Source organism: Macrobrachium nipponense, chromosome 26 (assembly GCF_015104395.2).
Source record: "Macrobrachium nipponense isolate FS-2020 chromosome 26, ASM1510439v2, whole genome shotgun sequence".
NCBI lineage: Eukaryota > Metazoa > Arthropoda > Malacostraca > Decapoda > Palaemonidae > Macrobrachium > Macrobrachium nipponense.
In genome coordinates this window covers 22,341,178-22,368,874 of record NC_087215.1, presented here as the reverse complement: position 1 = coordinate 22,368,874, position 27,697 = coordinate 22,341,178, and the positions used below count along the sequence as shown (strand labels likewise).

Genomic DNA, 27,697 nt, shown 5'->3' with positions numbered 1-27,697 from the left:
GATATCTGGGATGAGAAATTGAAGGGTGATGCCACCTTGGATGATGCATTTTAAGGAAATCGACCGGTTAGGGAATCCCTTTGTCCTTGTAAGTCCTTCTCATGAAGGAAACGTGGATAATAAGGAAAGAAAGAGAGAAAGAAAAAGTAGGAATAAGAAGAATGAATCTATTTTATATTCCTCTGTTTTCTGATATGGAAGGAGCTTTGTACTGAAAAGCAGAGACTGTGTTAACCCGGTATGAAGTACCACCTTTGTCAAAGCCCAGGTGAACTCTTGCTAAGTAATGTAAACGGCCGCACGAAGATATCGTTTATTAATATTATAATTAGTCGACCACACAATACAGAAATGGGTGTATAAAATACTTTGATCCCCGAGGCTAGTACTAAAAATGGCGTCCTAGGGAGCTTCCGCCGTGTTTAGTAGTACCACCTCGGAGTAGTTGACAAAGTTGGATACATACCGGGTTAATACCAGCACAGACTAGGTTATAAAACAGGTAAATGAAATGTGATAACCCGGATACCAGACTTGGTCATGTGCCAATCTTAACCAGTAATGGGAGACGGAGCTACAGTGAGCATGGATACAGGGGTGGCTCCCGCTATTAATATGGTGAAATTGTGGGATGAGATGACTATATATGCTTAGCATACTCCGTGTAGATGAACTACATAAACAGGTAGTTAACCTTCAATAATCACTTCAAACACACACACGCACACAGTGTGTTTGTGTGTGTGGTATGGTCTACCCCCCAATCTTGGGAAGTGTTATGACTTATACAATGATTTATTTATACTTTTCTGAGTCAGGTATATTACTTTTCATTTACGACAGATTTCAAAATTTGTATTCGTGACCTTCATTAAGCACCGAGTACGTTCTCAGGAAGAAAATTTTGTTGAGACTACGCATTAGACGAAAAAATTAAAAAATATAACCCATGAATAATAATAATAATAATAATAATAATAATAAATAATAATTAATAATAATAATAATAATAATTTATATTATTATTATTTTATTATATAATATTATTATTATTATTATTATTATTATTAATGAATCACGTGACACAAACGCTTTTGTTGCCTCCGTAATATTGAGACGAGAAAAAAAATAGCAGCAATAATAATAATAATAATAATAATAATAATAATAATAATAATAATAATAATAATACCATACATGTAGCGCAACACTCAATCCAATTATTAATTTCAAAACACACCACAACCAAAGGTCGAGTACTTAGCGAAAGGGCGCACTGTACTCAATAACCCGTCGTACCATTTAGTTAACTAATAAACGCCAGCTTACGTTTTAGTATTCACCCTTGGGTAATTTAAATGCTCCAAGGGCTAGGGAGCATTATACTGCTTTACCTAGGCTGGTAATTACCGCTAATTGAGTTACGGTGTGTGAATGCAGATGACTGTGTATTGGTCTAGTGTCTGCTACTTTTTCGCGGTTAAAATGACACTTCCAGGAGTTCGAAAGTGTCATTTCGTTGTGACTGTGTATCGATCTAGTGTCTATTGCTTTTTCGTAGTAAAATGACACCTCTAAGAGTTGCAGTGTCAGTTCGTTATGACTGTGTATCGGTCTAGCGTCTACTACTTTTTCGCGGTTTAAATGACACTTCCAGGAGTTCGAAAGTGTCATTTCGTTGTGACTGTGTATCGATTTAGTGTCTACGGCTTTTTCGTGGTTAAAATGACACCTCTAGGAGTTCGAAAAGTGTCAGTTCGTTATGACTGTGTATCGGTCTAGTGTCTACCACTTTTTCGTGGTTAAAATGACACTTCTGGGAGTTCGAAAGAGTCAGTTCGTTATGAGTGTGTATAGGTCTAGTGTCTACTTTTTCGCGGTTAAAATGACACTTCTTGGAGTTCGAAAGTGTTATTTCGTAAGCGTTCGAGTCACTGATACCTTTAGTCTAAAAGGTTCGTTATTTGGTAATACTAGAAATTATTTAATCAGCTAATGCAATATCTCCTCATTATCACCGACACAACAAGCTTATTATAATCATCATCCATCCGACTGTTACACGCTTTATCAACTCAAGTAAAAGCACTTTGAATTTCATCACCTGAATCCACTGTAAACTCTACATTTGTGATCAGATTACATGTGAATGCAAATTATATCTTGTCGAACTGAACCAAAATCTAATTACATATCATAAACACGTACTCATTTATGAATGTAAAATTTCTGATGGCTTGTTGAGAGAGAGAGAGAGAGAGAGAGAGAGAGAGAGAGAGAGAGAGAGAGAGAGAGAGAGAATGTCAGTTATAAAATGCTACTCGGCAAACAACCATTATCATCATTATAAAAAAAAAAAAACCTATTCATTCATAAACATCAATATGGACAACATGGTAATCCTCAGCCTAAAATGGTCAAACAAAAACTAGACAACTTTCGGTCCCTCGCATGAGAAAAAGAAAGAAAGAAAAAAAAAAGCTTGCTTCCAACTATATCCACGTATGGCTACATATACTAGGTTCCTAGCACTTCTCTTTGCTCCTCCACCCACCCACGGTACACCCATCTCACAAAGATTCCGCCATCCATGTTGCGAAAGGGAAAAGGGTTTGGATACCGGGCGCGGTTATCGTACTACACGAGCAACAAGGGTATCATTAGCCTCGGGGCTAGTAGATACCTTTTAGCCTATTAGCACTCTACGGACGAGCAACCAATACCTAGTTATTTCTTGCGAAATCATCGTACTATGCTATCACGCTGCTACCTGTGTCGTCACCGTCGATGTATTCTCGTGTGTGTGCATGTCATTATTGTATGAGGCAACGAATTAATATTTCTTACTTTCATGCATTTAATTACTAACGATTATAATGGGGCTCTACCTCCCTCCCCCTCATCCCATTAGGAATAGAGTTTTACCAAGCTTGACAAATATTGTAAAAGCAGTGATTAAATTGCTCAACACTTATGTAACCAGTTAATTTGATGTGTCACTCTACTCTTCCAATAAACGTTAAGAAAAATCGCGCGGAAGACATTTAACTTTATATCTTCGCTAAAAACGTTGTCAGTCATTAGTCGAACTCGCAAGAATAAAAATGGCAAAGTCGTCCCAATTTACACCTGTTACCCCTCTGGCGATCACGTCACCTACCGAGACAAATGAGACACTTCCCAACTGTATAGACTACCGCGTTGTCATCCAATCCTCAGTCAAGTTTCACTACCGCAAAATTTTATTATATACATATATATATATATATATATATATATATATATATATATATATATATATATATATATATATATATATACATAATTCTCCACTATTTAAAGGACACGATGATTCACACAAAACACACGAAGTTCGTACATCGCCTTACCTTCGCAACAAACCTCTCAAAACTTCATAGAAACAAAAGCTCCAAATCGCAGCTTACCTCTGGGAAAAGGAATGTGAGGGTATCCCTTCGTATATAAATCATCCGACATGATGTTGATATCGAAGGCGACGGCGAATCCATACACTGTTCAACAGACCGAATTAGAAACAGCACCTGAATATTAGTGCATTGCCGAATGTACACTCGGAGAAATATTCCACCTTCTTCAATCACGTATGCGAGATGACTGGTTGAGGTCGGTGGAAGACTCGCTAGCCTTTCGAAGGACTCCTGTGAACGCGCTAACTTCAGCTGGGCTTGACGCGACCTGCGTACTAAAACTTTCACTTACTATTTGATCCTTCTCATTCAAACAGTCGCTCTTTGAAGGGGGATTGACGGTGCCCCTGCTGAGAGACGGGTATTCATGCGCGTCGGTTCTGACGAAATGACATCTGTTTACAATTGTTAAAAAAATAAAACAGAGAAGTTTACAATAAAACCATTCAAAATATGATAACTGCCATAAGCCTTGAATCAAGTTGTAAACAATAGCATGTAACGATAAGATATGGTGCTTAAAGGTAATTAAAATTGGTTGGAGTGACACTCACAAAGAGAGAATTGGTTTAAAGCTACTTAAATATGGCCTCGCATGATAAACAAGAGAAACAAACAACAAATACAACGAGACAGAGAGAGTAAAAGTACCGTAGCAGCCACAGTCACTTTCTACGCCGAGTACGGGAGGGACAATATGGAATTCTAATTAATGATGGAGGCAGTGCATCTCTCTCTCTCTCTCTCTTAGTAAAGGAAGTGTAGAAGATATATATCAGTCTAGAAATAATTATGGACATAATTTGCAGTTATAGCATAAAAGAGCATTTCTATTTTTCTGACAAGAAAACTATTGTGCCTACTTTGTCTGTCCGTCCGCCCTCAGATCTTCAAAAATACTGAGGCTAGAGGGCTACAAATTGTTAGGTTTCTCATCCACCCTCCAATCATCAAAACACCAAATTGTAGCCATTTAGCCTTAGCAGTTTTTATCTAATTTAAGGTTAAATTTAGTCACGATCGTGCGACTGGCAAAGATATAGGCCAGGCCACCACAGGGCCGTGGTGAAAGTTTCACGGGCTGCGGCTCATACGCATTAAACCGAGACCACCGAAAGATAGTCCTATTTCCGGTGGCCCTGATTATAGGCCGTACAGAAAACTTGATTTCGCCGATGAAACCTAGGCGCAGTTTTTACTTAGTTTCTCTCTCAAGAGAAATGAACTTATATATATATATTAATATATATATATATATTATAATATATAATATATCTTATATTATCTGTTATATTATATGCTAAAGTGCACAGTATAAACGAATACAGAAAAGGCTTCAACGTTTATTCATACCCAAGAAATAAAAAATAAAATAAAAAGAAGAGAGGAACAGTAAACTCACTATTGTTTGAGGTCAGTGCTCTCGCCATGTACAAATCTTGATTGATCAAGGTGGTGGTCTCATGTTCTGCAGTTTTCCAAGGTAAACTACCTTCCTTGAAATCTAAAACCTATACTAAGTTTTACATATTACTCTGTGAATAAATAAATAGAGTTGATACAGTCTCTAGCTGATTATGCCAGTCTTACCAAAGCTTTATTTTATAGAATAGGATGGTGTAATATTTTCCTGTATATTATTTGAAAAAATTATCTTTTTAGCCCTTGCCTTATGGATGGCAATACACATCTCTTACATGTACAGAAAACTGCAATTTACTTCTGAGTATATCTCCTATCTTATATATATATATTATATATATATATATATATATATATATATAATATATTACATATATATATACACGTGTATGTATATATATATATATATATATATATATATATATATATATATATATATATATATATATATATATATATATATAAACTTTTCTATTCTAATTCACAATTATTTTTCCAGATTGACCAATATGAAAATTTCGACATTATTTACTAAGGATTTTATATACAAAACCTTCCCTTATAATATATATCTATATATATATATATATATATATATATATATATACTATATATATAATATACGTGTGTGTGTTGTGTGTGGGTGTGTGTGTGTTGTGTGTGATTGTATTCTTCCTCAGTCTACTTTCTTTAACAGATCCATACAAAACAAAAACATGTTCCAGAAACGTACCTTTCAAAATGCACACCCGATAGGTGCTTCAGGTTTGGCCTACGTGCAGCTATGATCTCTCTCTCTCTATAATTGTATCTCCTCCCTCAACCTCAGAAAAAAAGTAACTAAAAAAAACACAAGAAAAAACCGCTAGCTGTGGAACTAGACGGGCTACAAAACAAGGCGATGAAAAAATAGACAATAAGTTGCATATGCGTCACAGAACAGGCGATAATTCTAAAGCTGAGGAGTAACATTAACCCAAGAAAACTCTACGGATGGAAATATCCAAATTTCGCGCGACCTAAACCATTAAGTCATATAATAATTAAGTTTGCTTTAATGAAACGAATTGGTTATGCAATAATGATGGCCATCGACCCTGTATTTCAGTCGAAGAGAGAGAGAGAGAGAGGTAGAGAAACTTCCACATCAATAGCACAGTAGGTTCATTAGAATCTCGTCAAACCCCATACAATCACTGTTCTTCCCACACTCGACGCATGCGCGCAAGCACACAGGCGCGCGCGCGCAAGCAAGTATATGCCCATAACAGAAAATTGAAAACTTGACCAAGGAGGAGAAACAAAAGCAGTTAGACAGCTTGACATGGCGAGGTCAAGGGAATCGGTTAAAATTAGCGAGTAGAAAGCGATGCAGCCGTTGCATACGGAATCCTGCAAAGGTTATATATATATATATATATATATATATATATATATATATATATATATATATATATATATATATAATTCTCTTTACTCGTGATTGTTTTCAACTTTTAATTCAATGAGAAGAAATGTATGGGCTAAAGTTCTATTAATCTTTCATTATATAAATTCATTACTAAAATATGATATCAAAAATACCACACTCATAGAAAACGTGAAGAAAAGTAAAACCACCAATAAACCGCCCAATACAATGATATCTGAATCCTCCGAAAAACGGTAAAGATCTAAAGAGCAAGACGAGAAGGTCCGTATCGAAACTGAAAGTTCCAATATTTTTTACTTTTCGTCACTTTAATCACAGCAGACGCATGATGGAGTAGACCCTGCTCAGCTTAGCTTATCAGGATGATCCCAATCTCAGTTGACCAAGAGCCTCTCTAAATATTTCCTGAATATGAGTTTGAGCGTATATTCAAAGGCTTGTAATTATATGTTATTTTTACGTAAAATACAAAGGGATTCGATAACTTGTTGATTTCCTCACAAGTTGAGGTCAGACTTCTTAACCGGCAATTTTTGTGGGACTGGCGGAACTCTTCATAATTAAATGTATCTAACAGAAAATAGCGACAAAATCGTGTTTATTAACCTAGACTTATATAAACAGGTCATTGAAACATTGTTGCATTCACGTTAGCGTTTGGTTCTCTTTTTTTCAAACTTAATAATTGTCAACTGAAAACCAAGCTTAACATGCATCGCGGTTAGCATAGCGTTTGGAATATTCCAAATATGCAATGGTTATCGACATCCAGTGCGAGAAACCAAGCAACACCGCAACATTCTTCATAAAGCGACTACTGGGCCAACAGGTTACATGGCAACTCACCACAAAGCAGGCCACAACGACATTGCACCGAAGAGGGTTAGATCCACCACCGTGCTTACACCAGTTATCATAGACCGAGTTCTTTCTTATCCATTGGGAACGTTACAAATGGAGATTCGGAATCCTCAATATATTTACAACTTTGTGGCATTGGACGGTTAATTCGTGGGCACATCCAGAACAATAATTCCCGTTAAAGCTTCAGTAGTGGTTTTCATGCTACGCTAAGCTGAGCTGAAATGTTCTGAGTAGCGCCTGAATAATCTTTTCCAAGATCATATAAGGGGCTTCATTTTCGTTTCAAAGAACCGTTATTTAGTTCCATATTTTCCCATAGGGAACAATATTTGGCTACTTTTATTGGGAGTGGGGTGATGTTATGAAGATCCCTAGTACTACAAATCCATCTAGTATTGTCTGTTAGATGTAACTCACCCAAAACTGTTTACTGCTCTCTCTCTCTCTCTCTCAGTGACATGCGTCATCTTTCTGAGAATTTTATTCAGAACGAGACAAGAGAATACTTTGAATATTTAATCTTATTCCTTCAAATCCCTCATATGCAACGTGGTTCTCATTAAGCAAGACTCAACTGACTATTAACACGAGCCACGCATCCCGTTATATACGAATTATAATTATGGAATTATCTTGATCTTTGTTGTCCACGAATTTCCACTTTGTCTCATAATTCTCATCCAAGTAAGTTTTTATTACTATTCTCCATGGGGTGATGAGCCTGCATCTTTATCTCATCTATTCTACTATATTTGACAAATAACATTCTTCGTATTACTTTATTTTCTAACCCACAACATTCACTATAATTACTTTAACGAACTTGGATTTCAGCAGTTTCCTCACACACACACACACATATAAACAATATGACGACTTCATTACGATTTTTTGAAAAGTATGCACACACTTATGGAATACACCATACTATATAAAATATTAAAAATACTGAGAAAGAGACGAGTATTGTTGAAGATCACTTGCTTTTATTCCTGCTCTACTCCTCTAGACTAAGGTTATCCATCTATCGGTGTATGTATATGCATATGTGTGTGCGTGCATACGCGCGTGTAATATATACAGTGATTCCCTACTTTCTTTCTCAGAAGGGTATTTCACGGCATTACCTCATTACGGAACAGTGAATTTGTAGGTCTTGCCTGTGACTTGCAAATTCTCCAACTGACCAAGGTCAAGTTGACTCGCCTTTTCCGCGTCAAGCAGAGATTATAGAACTTTTTTTTTAAAGTGATGTGTTTGTCGTGTAAAATAATGTGTAAAAACAAGTAATCTTTGCGTATTCTTACTCGTTATCCAGCAAGAGAGATAAAAACTGTAAAAATACCTCGTCAAGAGATATGAAGCGGCTGCATATCATCGGTCTAAACGTAAGTTGATTGTTGTGGTTACCGATTCCATATCTGTATACAGTCAAACTAGTTGGATTGTGAAAATATTTGAATGATATCTGCTGATCATGACAACGTTGTAACTGGATGGTGTTGGTATAATGGTGATGGTGACGACGATGATGATCATATTGATGGTGATGATGACTCATTCATCTTGTTAGTTATGATTGATATTCTACTCTGGTACTACCCATCTGTTTGGTTTTACTGTTGATAACAATGGACTCATACATACATAAACATATGTATGTGTGTGTTTATATGTGTTTTATGTGTATGTATAATTATATATACATATACACACTTCCATACATATAATGCTGTCTTTCTTCGCATTAGAGCCCAGACTTTGTAGCCTCTCGAACGAAGGGGCGATCGCAAAGTATGGGAACACAGAAGGAAGCAGTAAGTTCTTGTATATGAAGTCGAAAAGAATACGACGGAGTAATGCAAACAGCTGTCTGTATTACAGTTGCAGCTGTGTTTATTTCGCTATTCCATTTTTCCTTAGGCCTACCTACAGACTTCTTTCCTCCAAGAGCTGTTTCTAATACTTTACTGTGTTTTTCTACTTTCCATCAGGCCTGGGCTAGCTATGATGCCTCTCCCATTGACATTTGCATGTTAAAATGAATCAAGACTCTCTATAACGTGACAGACACTTGGTCTCTGGCCTTGTCGTATAGTTAGGACGCTCGCTCATTCACACGATCAACGAAACCTTCCTCTTTCATGTATCTCAAGACACAAGTCGCATCGAATGTTTTATATTTACCAATTGCTTATCTCATGAACATATTTCTCGCGATTATTACCATTTTCTTCTCCTTGCTTTCAAGTCGAGAAACCCCAGTGCCCACAAACATCCCGGTATTGTTTCTATTTATGTCGGAATAACAAGCATGCGTCTCAACCGAGAAACACTACAAAGGTGCGGACTTCCGTGAGATAAACATCACCTTCGTATTGTTTCTATTCTTACACCGGAGGTAACGCTGCTAAGTCCACCAAATTCCTTTTGTTGTAAAGCGAAAAACTTGGAAGGCCACCGACGGTGTACAATTGTATATAAGATGAAAATGCCACTTGTTTTGTTTACATTCACATTGTTGGAAATAATGAAACTCGATAGTTGTCTTTTATTGTTTTCAAATTCAGTTGGCCTTGTGACAGCACAGGCTGCGGAATAATAAGTATAGTCGGGTTTGTTAAGATATTCTAACAGAGAGCTTATATAGGGTTATAGCTGGAAGCGGCAACAACGTAGAGAGGTTTAGATATTGTCATTCAAAGAGGGAGTGATTAGTACCATAAAAGCCATGGCTGAAAAGAATAAATCTTTTTTTTTTCTGACACAATAAGGAAGAATTTTTATTTGCTGTTACGAAGCAAGGGTTTTCATAATTCGACGAATTAAAAATCTTCTTAGAAAAATACACAGACTTATTCAATGGTTAATATGTTCTCTTGGCCAAATGCAGAAGCAATTTTTAGTTATAAATAAGATTTCATAGAACCCGTGATTTACTCTAAGCAATTATCGTGCATGATGAAAGAACATTCCACTTCTTTCTGCCTCAAACAAAAGAGGATAGCTATGCACAGTCCTTTTAAAAGTCATCGCAGTTATTTTGTTTGGTACTTCAAAAGGACGTTAGTGTTGACTGCCAACGCGTTTAGATAAAAAATAAATGATAAAAACAAGTAAATAATTCCACTTACTGGATGTCTTTATCCATTATTACAATTGAGTTACCGTCTGTGTGCTATTGTGGAATAGCTTCTATGCTAATGGGAGACTCCTATCAATAAATGGCTTGTGACTTTTGACATGATAAAAACTTCAAGATAAAACAATAGATGCACAAAGTTTCAAGATAAAGCAATAGATACACAATGCTTTAGTAAATCAATGAGACAGAAAATTCTAAAATAATAATAATAATCTAATATAAACTGTAATACTGATTCTCCTTGCATAGCATTAGGTATCAAAAGAAGTACCTAAAATAAACTCAGAAATTGCAGAACACTTGTAAACAGCCAGAAAACTTCATCAAAATCAGAAGGGTGCGATTTTTTCCACTCTGTATGTTTGTCTGTCCAAAATACAGTAGTTTTATTTTTCTGTCCAAAATACAATGTTTTATTTTTCTGTCCAAAATACAGTAGGTTTTATTTTTCTGTCCAAAATACAGTAGGGTTTTATTTTTCTGTCCAAAATACAGTAGGTTTTGCCTTATCTGTCCAAAATACAGTAGGTTTTATTTTTCTGTCCAAAATACAGTAGTTTTATTTTCTGTCCAAAATACAGTAGGTTTTTATTTTTCTGTCCAAAATACAGTAGTTTTATTTTCTGTCCAAAATACAGTAGGTTTTATTTTTCTGTCCAAAATACAGTAGGTTTTATTTTCTGTCCAAAATACAGCAGGTTTTATTTTCTGTCCAAAATACAGGCGATTTTATTTTTAACCCTGGCTCGATCCCCGCAGGAGTTGGCAGTGATGATATTGAGAATATCATAAAGTGAAAAGAACTTACCAAAATCTGGAATCGTTCTCAGCGACTCAAACCGTTGTGGAGTACAAAAACATATTTCAAATAAACCTTTCTAAAACCTCCCAGGGAAGAAAAATTTCCAACAACAACAAATTAATATCTATCTATCACCAAAATAAGGCAGTATTGAAAAAAAAAAATGTCACGAGAAGTGATGTTAAAAAAAGGTACAAAAAAGTCACTATCTATTGGATTCATCTCGTGCCAAAAACAACTGAAAAAAAAAACAACTCAATATCAGATCTTGGAGAAAAAAAGGCATTAAAGCAATTAAACACAGAAACATTGTACGTCTACAAAAACAGTTGTTGCACAGAATTCAAAAAAACTGTAAAAAACAACTCTATTTCAGATCTTAGAGAAAGAAAGGCATAAAAGCAAATAAACACAGAAACACTGTACGTCTACAGAAACAGCTGTTGCACAGAATTAAAAAAAACTGTAAAAAAACTACTCAATTTCAGATCTTAGAGAAAGAAAGGCATTAAAGCAAATAAACACAGACACATTGTACGTCTACAAAGACAGTTGTTGAATAGAATTATTCAAATATCTGCTCGTCGAACGAAGCATCTAACAAGCTGAAAATAAGATGAAATAGAGGAATAGTGAAAGGAACGAAAACAAATTAAATTCTTTCATAGAAAAAAGGAAAAGAAAACAACCATTGAATTCGCCTGAGAAATACATTCCTTGAGAATGCTTAAATACGATAAGTAAAAGAAATAAAATGAAAAGGCTTATTCAGCCAGGTCACTCAGACAAACAGAAACATGGTCGAAAACAAGACGGTTTATTCTTAAGAATAAATATTGAAAGTCATTGAAGAATGCCAAGGGGCTCCCTTCTCTGGGATTCTGCAACGAAAGCGTGAGAATTCGTTAGGAAAGCTTGGTGTGTGAGAGAGAGAGAGAGAGAGAGAGAGAGAGAGAGAGAGAGAGAGAGAGAAGGAATGCAGTGACTAAGAAATAAAAGGATATAGCTATGTTAACTTTTCCGAAAAAAATTATGTACCGTATGAGAGAGAGAGAGAGAAATACTTTATTCAAAACACAGCAATAAGCAACAAATCGGAATCCGCTGATAGAAATCCTATATTTATAAGAAATCATCAACGAAAGCAAAACTAAATAAATAATAAATAAATAAATAAATAGAATGGAATAACAGTTAAATAACAAAGAAAGATAAGATCAACAACCATATAATAGCACATAATAAACTAGGCAAAAGTAGATAAATAAATGTATATTTATATATATATATATATATATATATATATTATATATATATATATATATATATATATGTGTGTGTGTGTGTGTGTGTTAGTATATACAGTTGTATATTTATCTGTTTATTTGTGTATATTATATATATATATATATATATATATATAATATATATATATATATATATATATATATATATATATATATATATATGTGTGTGTGTGTGTGTATGTAAGTTATATACATATATATAATATACACATATATAATATAAACAAATAAACAGAAAAATATACAATGTATATTATGTGTATGTATGTATATTGGAAACAGGAAATAGCTTACGTAATCAAAGAGACACCTGTTAGAAAAAAAAAAAATTAAACAAACGGAAAACGAAAAGGAGACAGAAAAACAGTCGGAAATATCCGAGAGAATTTCAATTTCCCTTCCACTTTTTTTTTTCCCGGCATCGATTTTGCATGATGGCGAAGGACTGTGCGCAGCGAAGGAATTCCTCTCATTGCGAAACGCGCCCAAAGGAGATGACTGACACTCCCGCCGGAATCGACGCAGACTCTTAAATAAACAAATGCGTCGCGGATCGGGCGTGAGGATACCCGAAGTGACATTCCGGACGAGTGTTTTATGAAGAACACAAGATTCCACCCTTCTGGATTTGATGCTTTTTTTTTGCGACTGTACCTACACATCGGCGATGTGTTTTTTTATGTTTTTTTTTTTTAAGTCCTCATCTTGTAACAACAGCTCTGCCTTATTTTTTTTCAATTTGTGATTACGTTTATTTACGCGTTCGACCGAAGTTTTGTAAATAATGTAAATATTCTTGTTGTTATTGTTGTTTATCGTTCTGCTCATTTTCACAATGTTACTGTTGCAGAGCAATCGTAACTTCAGAACTTCAAACGAAGATCCAATGCATTACGCATTTCAATGTTTTAATTACGTTTTTATTAATTTATTTTGCTAATTTATCTGCTTTTTTTCTAATGGCTGATCTTGTCTTTCTGTATTTCCCATTACCTTCTGTTACGTCTTTCGAATGAACACCTCAACATTCTTTGGAAGCTTGAATTCCAAGTAAGTGGCCCCCTAAGGGATTGTTCTATAATAATAATAATAATAATAATAATAATAATAATAATAATAATAATAATAATAATAATAATAATTGGGAAAAACTCTCTATCGCGAGAGTATATATAATGTTCTAAGAGGTCCACAGTAATATAAAATGTTGCGAGTACGTGTATAATTTAAAAACCCTCTTTAAATTATAAACGAACTCGCAACATCTTTTTTTTTTATTACGGTGGACCTCTTGGATGATGATAATAATAATAATAATAATAATAATAATAATAATAATAATAATAATAAATATTTGAAATATTCGCGTATAATAATAATAATAATAATAAATAATAATTAATAATAATAATAATAATAATAATAATAATAATAATAATAATAATAATAATATCGAAATACCCGCGTAAAATGTCAAGTTCTTAACTAATCCACTTACCTCGTTATGAGGGAACATTATTCTTTTATTTTTTTTTACCGATGAATTGGTTTTTATCACAAAAAAAAAAGAAAAAAAACTTGTTCTAAAATTACTTAGCGATGTTCCAACCGACACGGCAGCGTTCGTGTAAAACTGGAGTTTTCCTGGAAAAATGACAATTTGGTTTGATCTAAAATAGTACAGTAGTATTCCAGACCTTCCTTTGCCTTACTACATGTTTCGTTTTTATTGCATGTGGCTACATTAATCTCTGATAGTGTGGATGGTGTCCCATGCACACACACACACACACACACACACACACACACACACACACATATATATATATATATATATATATATATATATATATAATATATATATTGTTACGAAGTGCCAAGTATCTGGTTACCATTCATCAATTATTACCTCACCAAAAGCCAGACACCTGAACCCTCATAACAGGTATTAAACGACTGAATACTCTAAAGGCAACAGTGATCCCTTAACAACTTACCAGTATTGCAGAAAATCAGACTAAGTTCATCAAAACAGGTGTGAGGTAATCTTGTAAGTAATTAGATTAATCAAAGGGCATCACTCCATCAACAACTTTAAAAGTCTAAGTATTTCCCTGATTTCAGAAGTCTAAATACTTCCCTGGTTCTAAGTCACTTCAAGTAAATTGAAGGAAAGCTGATCAATTACCACTCTATGTTTCTACCTAACATAAATATATAAAAGCTGTATACTGGTGTTAGAAATGAAATACTTATAAAAATTTTAAATACAAAAATTTATTATTAAATTCAAAATTTATAAGTAAAATTCACAATATCAGGGAAAATTGCTGTTACTTGAAAACAAAGTAAAGTTTAATTAATTCTTGAATCAATTAAGTAAAATTAAATCAAAATTAATTTATCACAAAATTCAAGAAAATTAATTCAATTGAAATTCAAAAGTGTTAGGCAATAATTGAAAACTTGAAATTAATTCATAAGTGCTAAGCAATAATAAAACTTGAAAAGAATTCTAAGTAAATGCAAATTAATTCACAAGTGTTAAATTTAATTAAATGTGCAATGATTAAGCAATGAAAATAACTGAGTCAATTAAATTGTGAATGCAAATGAAAATACAGAAAAATGTGGACAGTATGAAAATAAAAAGGCACACTTCAACAAGAAAATGAAAAATGCACAAACTGGAACAAACACAAAACACAAAAAAATTTGCAATGTGTAAAAGTGTAAATCTTTTCACTCAAGCATTGTAACCATCAGTTTTTACCAAACCTTCACAATCATCTGTTATCAGTTATTAGTTAACCACAGTTCCTATCCGTTATTAGTTATTAGTTAACCACAATTCATATCCGCTATTAGTTATCAGTTGCAACTAATAAAATAAAACACTTTACCTTTTTGGTATACCAATTTCTTTCTTTCTTGCTGCAGCTTGTATCACACTCACAAAAACCAGGCGCCGTTACGAAACAATGTTTGTTCAGATTCCACACAAAAACTAAAAGTTACGAGTGACCAGTTTATAAGTACGAAATCCTTACGTTACTTTAAGATCAAAAGGTTCTATGATATAATGAAATCTTCTTCCTTACGGAAACTGGACAGGGCAGATGACAAAACGTTCTGAGACAAAAATTCTTCTAGAATCTTCGAAATCTGACGCAACCTTCATAAAGAAATGTGTAATCCCCACGTGGGACTCGGCAAATAAGAAACTAAACACATATTGAAATGATTCTGTTAAAAAAAAAACCACATGTATTCATCTCGATCGCTCAAGCCAGAAAGGCTTCCTCAACATACGAATGGGGACAGATTCCCCAAAACATAAAATGAAGATTTGAGCTCGCTTATCAAACGCGTTGACAGAATTAGGAAAGCAAACGGATCTCGCAGACCCTCTAATCTTACAGTGTTGACATAAAAGGGAAAACACTCGCAGTTTCGAACGGACAAAGAAAATCTCTCTTTTTACTTCTACGTTATATATATATTCTTTTACAATATGTAATGCGAAATCTGAACACACATTTAAAACATCCTATCTCTAAACTATAATGTTGCACAATTCTACATGACATTTCAAAGAGGGGAAACATGCATTTTGACAGAAGCAATATATATATATATATATATATATATATATATATATATATATATATATATATATATACACCTACATACACAGACAAAGATATAAAAATTTTCCTTTATCTAGCAAGTTCTAAAAAAAAAATGTCACGTTCAGTTTCATCTACAAATCAAGATTGAACATCCCATGCAGAAAACGCGTACACAACATAGGTTCACCATCAGCGCATCGACCCCTAAACACTCTATCCTACAGGAACTCTCGCACTTCCTAGGTTTCAAGATATTATATTCTAGCATCTGTAACACGCCACCTTGCTGGTAATTCCTTTGTATATTCTCCTTTTTTATCAATGGGTCTCCTTTCCTTTTCTCCAGCCTATCGTCCTTAATTTCTATACAAAATCACCTCTAGACACTGATCCATCATTGTACCTACCATGTCTTTTCCCCATTACCGTTGTATCTTTACATTTCTCGCCATTATAATATTCTTAACCGTTATATACCACAATGACAGTTATCTAAACAGCCTCCACATTATCTGGTATTTGTTCTCAAATTGCATAACTATTGCTCTTCCCTTTCTATACCTTCCGTGCTTATTTCTCTAACCGTGTGATTCTATCTTTTCCTCATTTCCCTATCATATATTGTATTTATTTCGAAATACTAACGTTCATTGCTTTGTTTATTGTTATTCATTCGCCTTCTTAACCACACTCTTGCCAACATTCTCTTTCAGCTTTCTCTTCTTACAAACACATCCGACTCTTTCATCAGACCCTGCAGTTCCTCTTTGCTTACACCAGCTAAAGCTGTGTCATCTGTAAAAATCATGTAACCTACACCTCATTCTCGACATTTTTTTTCACTCCAGTTACATTCACCCATATTTCCTTTCCTCCTTCTTGATTCTATCAAAAATAATTTTAGCTCCTCGTTGGACGAGTGGTTTTCGCGCTCGCCTACCAATCCGGTGGTCCGAAGTTCAATTCTCGGCTCTGCCAACGCGGAATCAGAGGAATTTATTTCTGGTGATTGAAATTCATTTCTCGATATAATGTGGTTCGGATTCCACAATAAATTGTAGGTCTCGTTGCTAAGAAACCAATTGGTTCCTAGCCACGTAAAAAAATCTAATCCTACAGGCCAGCCCTAGGAGAGCTGTTAATCAGCTTAGTGGACTAGTAAAACTAAGATATACTTAATCCGTGAAAATACTAAACAGCCACCCAGATCTACGAGTATCACATCCTCGTCCCAGGCACACGATCTATACCAAACTAGTCACTCTTCCATCTAGATATGTTCCTACAAACTTTACTTCCACCATATAAACGTCTAATTTCTTTCAACGCGTTACCATCTGCATCATACATCCTCTATAGATTCTGTCACAAGCTTTCTCTACGTCCTGTACACTCTGCCCTTTCACTTTAATCTTGCTCATTATCAAAACATCCAGCTTCCTCTCTTTATTTTCACGTTTCCGCTCCTTTTTGCAGCTCCATACTTAAGCCATTTGATGACTCGCGCAAAATTCGGTGATATGAGAATGCCCATTTAAAATTGGTACTACTTCAGCAGCAATTGCATATGTGTTTACTGACGTATTTACATTCCGACAACCGCATACATATCCACTCATTCACACACGTGAGGGTATATATAGTTCAAAATAACATGATAAATGCATAACCAAATACTCGCCTTATTAGACTTAGTACAGGGCACTAATTCCAAAACAAATTACAACCCTAAGAGAACAACCTATGAAACAACAGACCAGGACGTCCCAACAACCATAACCTATCTCTAACAAAACCGCCATGGACTCTCCCCTCCTGGTTGGTTGGTTATGGGTCGAGGCAATGCCTTTACAACGGCGCCTCTTAATCGTAAGAGTTATTCGTAATTGTTAAGCTCTTTAATTCTTTTTTATCTTTTTTTCCACATCTTATTTAAGGTCTCTTTTCTTCTTTCATTGTGTTCTTTAAATAGGAATTTTCTAACAATATCATTTTCTTCATAAGGTTGTTGAAGGCCAATTGATCTAATATGTTCTTCCCTGTAAGCAAGACAATACAAAAGAAAATGAAAAATATCCTCTTCTGTATTAGCACAAAAAGGACAACATGTGTTCCCACTCTGTTGTCTCTTTGTTATATTTAGGTGCAATGAGTTGGTTCTGGCTCTAAAGAGAAGTATCGAACCAAAAGTGTTGTAAATTTCTTCATCTTTTATTTAAAATTTCAACTTCTTATATATGTTTACGGTCACTTTATTTTCCAAGTCTTCTTTCCACTTCACTGTGTCCCATATTCTGGCTTTGTCCTTAAATTCTGTTTTGGATTCCAGTTTTCTTAAATTGATTTTAATTTCATGCATGTATACTTTTCCAGTTTTCCACCATTTTCTTTCCTTTTCTTGCATATCTATAATTATTTTCTTCAGTAACTCTTTCAGTCCATTTATAGTATTATTTACATAACTTAGCTTTCCACTTATAATTCTGCTTTTCATGTTAGATGCTCCTGTCTCCCCCTTAATGTGGCTACTACTGTACTTCTACAAGCTCCTAATATTTTTCTATAAACCCCATTCTCTATTCTTTGCAATTTTTATATTTCTGTATCTGTTAAATTAACTACATTGGTTCCATATAACACTGATGGTAGAGCTATATTTTTCCAGTATGTTTAACCTATAAGTACTTTGTTATAGCTTTCCTCTATCACTGAACGGGTTAGGTTGGCTAATTTCTGTGCTTTGTCCATCATTTCCCTTTGCTGTAGCTTAAACAGATTTCTAGTATCGTTTACCATTATTCCTAAATATGTTATATTCTCCTGCACTTTTATATCCTCAATTTCTTCTGGTTTTTCCTTCATATTGAAAATAGTGATGCAGCTTTTCTCTTTATTTATTTCTAGCCCACATTTATTTCCTACATTCATTAAAATCTTTATATTTTTCCTTGCATCTTCTATATTTCTTGCTAATACTAACCCATCTTAAATCATTCATTTTCGAATCCTGTCCCTTCCTCCTCCATTTTCCTAATTATTAAATATGACATCAATTTGAAAAGTGATGTAGAACCCGTGCACCCTTAACTAATTCCATTGGTAATTTCCATTTCCTATTCAACTCCCTCCCCTAGGTCTATTAATGTGCTATTTTGAACTGTTTCATGACTTCGATCATAACTATAGTCCTATACCAACCCCTTCCCATCTTTACCTTTACAAACTCCCATCCAATCCCCAAGACCACATGTTCCCGTGATCTCAAGTAAAAAAGAAAAAAAAAAAAAAAAAAAAAAAAAAACAAAAAAAAAAAAAAAAAAAAAAAAAAAAAAAAACTTTTTACTTATGACATTGAAACAACTACAACATCAAACAAAACACAAATTCAAGCAGACAACAACAGCAATTTTTAACATTACTATTAGCAGAAATCTACTCCAACTCCAAGTGCTTCCTCCACTCAGTCCCTCACCCAGTCAGCAGCAGGCCTTTTTGTCCCGAAATATCTCCTGTTATCATCATCCCTTTCTTCACTCACCTCCTCCTCATTTAGACTCCCCTAAGGAACTCAGCAACTCAATCCCACGCAAGTCTAGCACATGACGTGGCATACCATCCACAGAGACGTTATTTTTACAGTTAATTCCAGTAAAGCAAGGTACACACTATGCCATCATGTATCAGCTACGTGATGCAGTAGTGGCGTTGAATAAAATTAATAGCGGCCAAACTGTACTGCAACACTGCTCAGTTGTTCTCGCAGTTCAGCTTGCAACGGCAGGATGTCTGCCGATGATGTACTTTGCCAGGAGACTCTACTGTGGGGTGTAGTTGCTCTGTGTGCTGCAAAAAAGAAACTTTTGAGGAAGAAACGAAGAACCTTGTGGTATAAGCAATGGCTTTCTCGGCAACCTCTGAAGGGAAGCTTCAATGAAATATTTTTTGAGCTACAAGTCGAAAATTCAACAAACTTTGAAAATTACACAAGAATGCCAATCCTTGCATTTTATAGATTGTTGGAAAAAATTGAACCATACATTTGTAAGCAGGACACCAGCTTTCAAGACAGCATATCACCAGGAGCTCGTTCTTGCAGCTGGAGGATTGTATGCAAGCCTCCAATATTCAGCCAGGATTTCAAAACAGAGCCTCGGTCTAATCATTCCCTAAACGTGTGAAGCCATCTATAATGTCCTTAGGGAGGATTATTTGAAAGTAGAGTTCAAATATAGGTACAAAGTACAAAAATATTTTTCATTACAAACACCATAACTTGGGAGTGTAAAGACCGTCCGTGCCAGATCCAGACTTCTGTGGTGCTTTGATTGCAGACATTTCCCTGTAGAATTGTTTCTTCATGGTGTGCAGCTTTTTAGTAATGTCTTCATTCCGCAATGTACAGTTTACAAAACTCGATAACTCTGATTTTAAGGTTTCCAAGCTTGCACTCCTGATGTTTCTCTTCTTGTAATGTTTGCATTTGATGTTCCAAACAGATGGATGTTCCTTCAGTAATTCAATAGAATGTATTGTGTTAGTCCTTGTCCACTCAAGGGGTTTGGCGGGTGGTGGTGAGCAGACGTCCTCCCCCTCTGAATGATGGTGCATCGCTGAGCTGAGTATTGAAATGGCTCTGACCCATGAACATGTTGGCGATGCGGCTTCTTGTTGAAAAAGTCGTTTTTCATCGCGTCCATCTAACACTGCGAGCATCATGATGCATAGTGTGTATGGGGCTTTATGATCCCCTTCTTCCATTGAGCAGCGTGCATGGTGAGCCTTGCCCTACGCTTCCTCTCCCACCTGAATAGGAGCATGCAACGTCCTCAGGATCAGTAACTGCCACTTTCGCCAGGCGTCCCCACTCATATTTGTAGATGACACTTTGCAGAACCCTTACTTGGGTGTCATATTATACCAGAACAGTTTCTGATGGAATTATGTCTCCCCTCTCAATGATAGTTTTGATAGTACTATGGTGCCTCTCCTACTCCCTTTGTATGCACCCTTTTATCCTCTGTGACAACGGATTTCATCCACCCAAGGACAGTAGCAGAATCAGCCTTAATCTCTAATTTATCTAGTCCCCACTGCAGGGCAGATTGATTTCCTCTACTACAGCTTCCATCTCAGCCGCATAAATATGATTGCTGTCGTCTGTCTTCTGCAACCAAGCTGCATCCTCAACCACACCACCGCCAATCTCCAACACAGCTCCCAATACTAAACTACTCGCAGTGTACCAAAGGACCCCATCCTCAGACCCATTCACCTCCAATTTAACGAATAGTAACCTCCAGAGGGAAGCTGTTGGCGCACCAGTGCCCTTTTCTCGTTTCCCAAATCACACTGAGTTGAAATACGACCTACCTTATGACGCCGGAAGCACGCGACTAGTTTTTGGTCCTTACAATAACACCCAGAACACTGACACCTGAATTTACCAAAACTTCACCTACTGAACTCATTTACCCCCATACCCCAAAACTATTGCTTTACTCTCAACAGTCTTGTGTCTAGATGTGCTAACAGCAGCAACATCGCCGAATGTATTAGAAGTCAATGTTCTCGCTCAATCAATAATTTCTTTTTGTCATTCCCTGTATCCCTGGTAGCTGCTGAACGATGCACTGACTTGACTAGGGATACTATTCACAAATGGTAACCTTACTACTACTATGTGTTCCAACCCATTCTCCTTAAAACTAGCTAACTCTGCCAACCTTCTTATTTTCCATCTGAAAAGGCTTCTTTCAATAATTCTTCAATCTTGTACTACATACCACTTTGGTCATCTTTCTTTTCCAAATACAAAGCCAATGCATCACCTTCCAAAAACGGCGGGCGCTAGGGTTGCCACCTTGAGCTCAGAAAAATACAGAACATATACCGAGAGTTGTATAAGGAGGAAAAGTTATGGCGAATAGAGCAAGTCTTTTCGGCTGGGTTTCGGGTCGTGCTGTGAGCTCCCAAGAAAATTTTTGAAATGTGTCCTATTTCTGGAGCATTCTAAGCCTTTGTGCAGCTAACATGAGGGTGAGGAAGACATGTTTCATATTTGATGAGGACTAGAAGCTTGCTTCTGAGGTTGTCAATTATCACTGAAGTGACAACTGACAAGTCTATAGAAATTCAAAACAAAATGACATTCTGTGACACAATGAAAAAATATTATATTATATACCTTCAAGTTTATTTTATTCTTTCAGTAATATACAAAAGAAAATACAGGATTCATTCCCACTGCTGAACTACAATACAAATAGCCATTTAAAAGTAACATAATAAAAATTTTCAGTGAATCAAGGAAATACACCAAGCATGTTGGTCATTCCCAGGATTCCTACTTTTTCCATGAATATTTTGTGTTGCTCCTTGCTGCAGCAAGAAGCCTTTTATCCTGCTCAATGGTTGTGAGAAAGTCAGCACAACTCTGTTCGGAATTAAGGGTTACAAGGAGTTCGGATTTAATGAGCTCAATGGAGCACCTATTCCTGGTGTCAGTCCACTTGTTTTGCATTATTGAGAATATCCTTTCAACATAACCCGTTGAAGCTGGCACACTCAGTATGTAAGAGAGGACACAGCATGTTAGGGAGGGGAGTCTGGTCAGAGGTTTGGAGGACAGCCATCCACCTGGCAGCTGTGACTTTGGACTTCCAGTCTTCTCCCTCCTTTAGCCTTTCCACAATTACATTAATGACTGTTAATTCATCATACAGCTCATTCATGTTGACACTGAGTCTGCTGATCAATTCGAGTTTCTCAACTAGTTTCTCCATGTCAGAAAAGTGTATCTCAGTTTTGAGTAAGAGAGGATGGAGGAAGGACAGCCAATTTTCCTGAAAAGTCAAACCACTTATCTACATATGTGATGGCAGTACTAAGGAATGCTTGAAAATCTGCGTTTGCAGTGTTTGCTTCTGATGAAGAAAGCTGCTGCAGCTTTACTTTTGTCAGGTAGCCATAGAAACTATCCTTTCTTCTTTGCATGAGCTTGTTCCTGAAAGCCTTCGTAATAGGGCAGAGGTCAATGACAGTTGTTTCGTTTTTTTCAAGTTTCTTGACGACATCTTCAAAGATGGACAACATGTTGTTACAGAAAAGATGGTATACTTGAATGACGTCTGCTTCTTGTTCATTCACCTCATCTGCATCCAAAGGATGCAGATATTCTGACAGCCAAATACAGAACAAATGGCGTTCTGTATTGGTTCAATACAGAACGCAGCATCTCACTCTTAAATACAGAACGAATCTGTATTTTACAGAACGGGTGGCAACCCATTTATGTAGCCACACCATTCACTTTCTGAGCCTAGCGATCAATTTTCCATTTTTCAATTAAGAAATCACATCTCCTTTGTCCTTAAAGAGCTTAGCCTACATAATCACATAATCATATCATGTGAGATTTTAGTGGTCATCTTAAACAAAACCGCCTGAGCTTGTATTACAAAATAACATGAAAAAATGCATAACCTAAAACTCACTTTATTAGACTTCAGTACGGGGCACTAATTCCCAAACAAACTTGCAATTCTAAGAGAACAACCTATGAAACAATAGACTGGGACATCCCAACAACCAACAGAACTTACTAAACCGACATGGACTCTATATTCTACTCCGATTCCGACCACCCTTCCTTCACCTACAACAACTCCTTCCCGTCATTACCTTTACAAAACCCCACCCAGCCCCAAAGCCCACATTCTTCCAGTTCATCTGCTGCCCAGTGGAACACAAATAACACAACCACCTACTATTCTCCCAAGCCCCGCGAAAACATGCCCAAGCCATCTCCATCTGCCTTTCATCATTTCTCATCTATCCAAAGAAACTGTAATTTCCCATATCGTATCATTTCTGGCTGCCCTGATATCTGGTTCCTAATATTTTTCTCAGAGCTTTAGTTTCAAAGCAAAAAAAATCTTTAAGGCGCATTTTCATTGTCACAGTGCGATTCAAAATACTTAAACGATTCAGCCCCATTAACCATCTTGTTATTTCGCCCTGTTGTGCATACTGCGTCATTACTTACAGTAATTTTCTAAGCATATGATGCATCAAGCAAGTTTGTAAGGTAAATCTTCTGGCGTTTTAAAAGATTAAAAGAGCACCGGCATATAATAAACCAGTCACTTAAGTTGCTATAGTTACTTCCATAGATATATATATATATATATATATATATATATATATATATATATATATATATATACATATATATATATATACATATATATATATACATATATATATATATATATATATATTTATATACATATATATATATATATATATATATATATATATATATATATATATATATATATATATATATATATATATATATATGGTTACTTCATTCTAATCTCCTCTTGTATCTACGACCACTTTTTGGCTATCATTAGGCCAAATTCGGTTTCGTGGAGGATCTTCGCTCGTGCCGAGAGAGAAAGCATGTTGTTGTTGAGGCGCAATAAAAATATTTACGCCCATTCTTTTGCGTGTTCAAATTTCAAACAGTATTTAACGCTGAGGACGACACTTGTCAGCTTGAAAATTATGGACCATTTTAAGATTAGCGAACCTACTATTTTTCAAGACAATATTATACCATTTTGAGTTCATATATATATATATATATATATATATATATATTATAATAATATATATAGATATATATAATTATATATATAAACTCAAAGTGTATAATATTGTCTTGGCTGAATTACTAAACTCAAAGTGGTACAATATTGTCTTGGCTGAATTACTTTACGGTCATAAAAGGCTGCCGAAATCTTCCCAACATCTATTGCTATTCACCAGATTTTTAATGATTACTGCTATCCTGCCAGTTTAACCTTCAATATTTTTATTTTTCAGGCGACGATTTTAAAGTAATTTAACCTACGTCGAAGAGTAATTTCAAGATCAGTTTTTGTTCACCGTATTGCTATGAATTTCCCCTCGTTCAAATAATTTGGGACCATGTCAAGGTTAGCGAACCCGTTATTTTTCGTTATTTTTCAAGAAAATATTATCCACTTTGAGTTAATATATATTATATATATATATATATATATATATATATATATATATATTATATATATATATATATATATATATAAACTCAAAGTGGTCCATTTTCTTGAAAAATAACGGGTTCGCTAACCTTGACATGGTCCCAAATTATTTGAACGAGGGGAAATTCATAGCACTACGGTGAACAAAAACTGATCTTGAAATTACTCTTTGACGTAGGTTAAATTACTTTAGAATCTTCGCCTGAAAAATAAAAATATTTGAAGGCTAAACTGGCAGGATAGCAGTAATCATTAAAAATCTGGTGAATAGCAATAGATGTTGGGAAGATTTCGGCAGCTTTTTATGACCGTATAGTAATTCAGCCAAGATAAATTCAAGCATAATGCTTTGCCTCAGAAGTAATCAACAGGAAATCGGCTGATAACCCGGAGAGATAATTCACAGTTCTGCTCTAGTTAGGTACATCATGACGTAAAAGTTTTTATACGATCTAACCATAATTATCACATGTATCTTAAGCCAAGATGAATGACCTGTAATAAATTCTTAGAGCAAGATTCCTAACTTTCACGACTAGACCCGCCTACCTATGACGTAAATCATAGATGATATGATAACATCCGGTCTGTAGGATCAAGAGAGATCGTGGTTTCTACTCTACAAAATTAGTCAAGGGCTTAAATAAATACTTATATTGTTTCATAGTACTAATAGGAGTGAACCCCTGCAAATGCCATAAAAAACTTGAATCTAAATATAGAGGTAATAGATTTGATAAATATTATAGGAGACAGTGCACTTTACGTTATAGATAAGAATTAGGGAACACCAGTAAGACAGATAGCTGGAGATTAAGTATTGATTTTATCAGAAAAAAACAGACAAAATTTTGAAGGGAAAAATTGCAATCGAAACAATTTGCACATTTACAGAGAAATAGATGAATCATATGGAAATTACAAAACCTTAAAGGCTTATTAGTGGTAGTTGTAGAGGTAGTAGTATGTCCAAAACAGATGAGCTATGAAGCCGAAATAAATAAGATTATAAACATTTTATCAGTACTGTTTAGATGAGGGTTGTGTTCATTTTATATCAAATCCATCTCTGAAGCAACACAAGAACATGACAAATTTTCATAGGTAGAAATCTTAAGTATTTCACCCAAACTTTGGATAAGTTCTTATCAATTCAGTGCAAAATGATCATGTATTAATGTAGAAATATGTTCTTTACGAACCTCCATGAGAAAAATGGTTTTATTATAGAATTTTAAAAAGCCAAATATAATACCAAAATTAACTAGAATTCCGCAATTAGAAAGAAACATGGAATACCACCATGAGTCAGTGTAGAACGGATCCCATTGGACTTCCTGGTTATAGTTTATCTATGATGTATCTCAACTCCTTTCATGTCACCCAAAAGACACCTAGATCCGTTTTAATAATGCTAAAGAATGAATGAAAGCTAACCACAATGAAAAAACTTACTACAACAGCGTAAATATGAAGAAACACGAAATTCCAGAACGGATCCTGGTTATCTATAATAGTATCTGAACTCCTCTCGTGTCACCCAAACGAGACCTAGGTCCATTTGATCAATGCTAATGAATGGATAAAGACTATGTATAACGACGAAGCCAACTAATAATACCTTAACTTGAAAGAAACACGGAATACCACCATGAGTCAGTGTAGAACGGATCCCAACGAACTTCCTGGTTAAGGTGTATCTGTAAGAGTATCTGAACTTATTTGAAGTAACCGGAAGGAAACGTCGATCCTCCTTACCGATGATCTTTTGTTTTCCTTTCCCCGAGAGAAATTGTTTTTCTCCCGAAACTTGTATTATAGTTTGGGGAGAGCCAGGGAGATAGACCTATACAGTCGGTCAACCGATGTGTCAAAGGAAGAAGAGATAATTTGAGGGTAATTTAAGGGTTCATCGCGGCCAAATAACCAGATGACCCGCGCACTCACCTAGTGATACTCCGATTGACGCCTTCGTACTCACTCCCGAAGGTAATAGACGTTGTTTCGCTGTTGTTTTAGTCGCTCTGACAGATGGTTTTTCTGCTGTTTTAATACCTTGGGAGTCAGCTAAGGCCAGGTCGGGGGGATTACCTTAATCCGCCGGATTAGTTTGGGATTAACAGCGGTAATTTTATCAGGGTTTTGTAGGCCTAATGGGCAGTTTTCATCAACGAGGATTTCACTGGGTTAGCATCGTAAATAATTTAATAATAAGGAGGACTACTTTGTTCGTAATTTAATAAGGTAGGCTTACCTATTTTTCTCGTAATTTAATAGGTAGTAGGCTAGTTAGGCATACATATTTTTCTCGTAATTTAATAGGCAGTCTTACCTATTTTGTTCGTATCTAATTAAGGGAAAGGTAGGCTTAGGCCCTATGCACTTTTTCTCGTATTTAATGGGTAGGCGCTAACCTATTTTTCGTTTTCGGTATTTTTATTTTAAGTAATACCTAACCTACTAGTAGGGAGGCTTACCTATTTTTTAAGTACGTTAATTGGATAACCAATAGGTAGCTAATAGGGCTGTTGTTTTCGGCGTAGGCTTGAGTA

General features: G+C 35.4%; 2 protein-coding genes across 5 annotated transcripts in view; one reads left to right on the top strand and one right to left on the bottom strand.

Annotated features, from left to right (window-relative positions):
- Positions 1-26,811, bottom strand: part of LOC135200059 (platelet-activating factor acetylhydrolase-like) — a 60,059-nt gene extending 33,248 nt beyond the window's left edge. Inside the window, exon 1 of one of the 2 annotated variants that reach the window (XM_064228320.1) lies at positions 26,767-26,811. Coding sequence is in view for 1 of the 2 variants with exons in the window: in XM_064228319.1 (XP_064084389.1) it covers positions 3,447-3,498 (52 nt within the window). In the remaining variant the exon portion in view is untranslated. Of the gene's footprint in view, positions 1-3,446; positions 3,724-26,766 lie in introns of those variants that run through there. The other variant, XM_064228319.1, reaches the window with a different exon arrangement.
- Positions 26,812-26,946: 135 nt separating this feature from the next.
- Positions 26,947-27,697, top strand: part of LOC135200058 (arf-GAP with coiled-coil, ANK repeat and PH domain-containing protein 2-like) — a 135,501-nt gene continuing 134,750 nt past the window's right edge. For all 3 annotated transcript variants that reach the window (XM_064228318.1, XM_064228317.1, XM_064228316.1), the window contains exon 1: positions 26,947-27,134. The gene's annotated coding sequence lies outside the window, so the exon portion shown is untranslated. The remainder of the gene's footprint in view (positions 27,135-27,697) is intronic.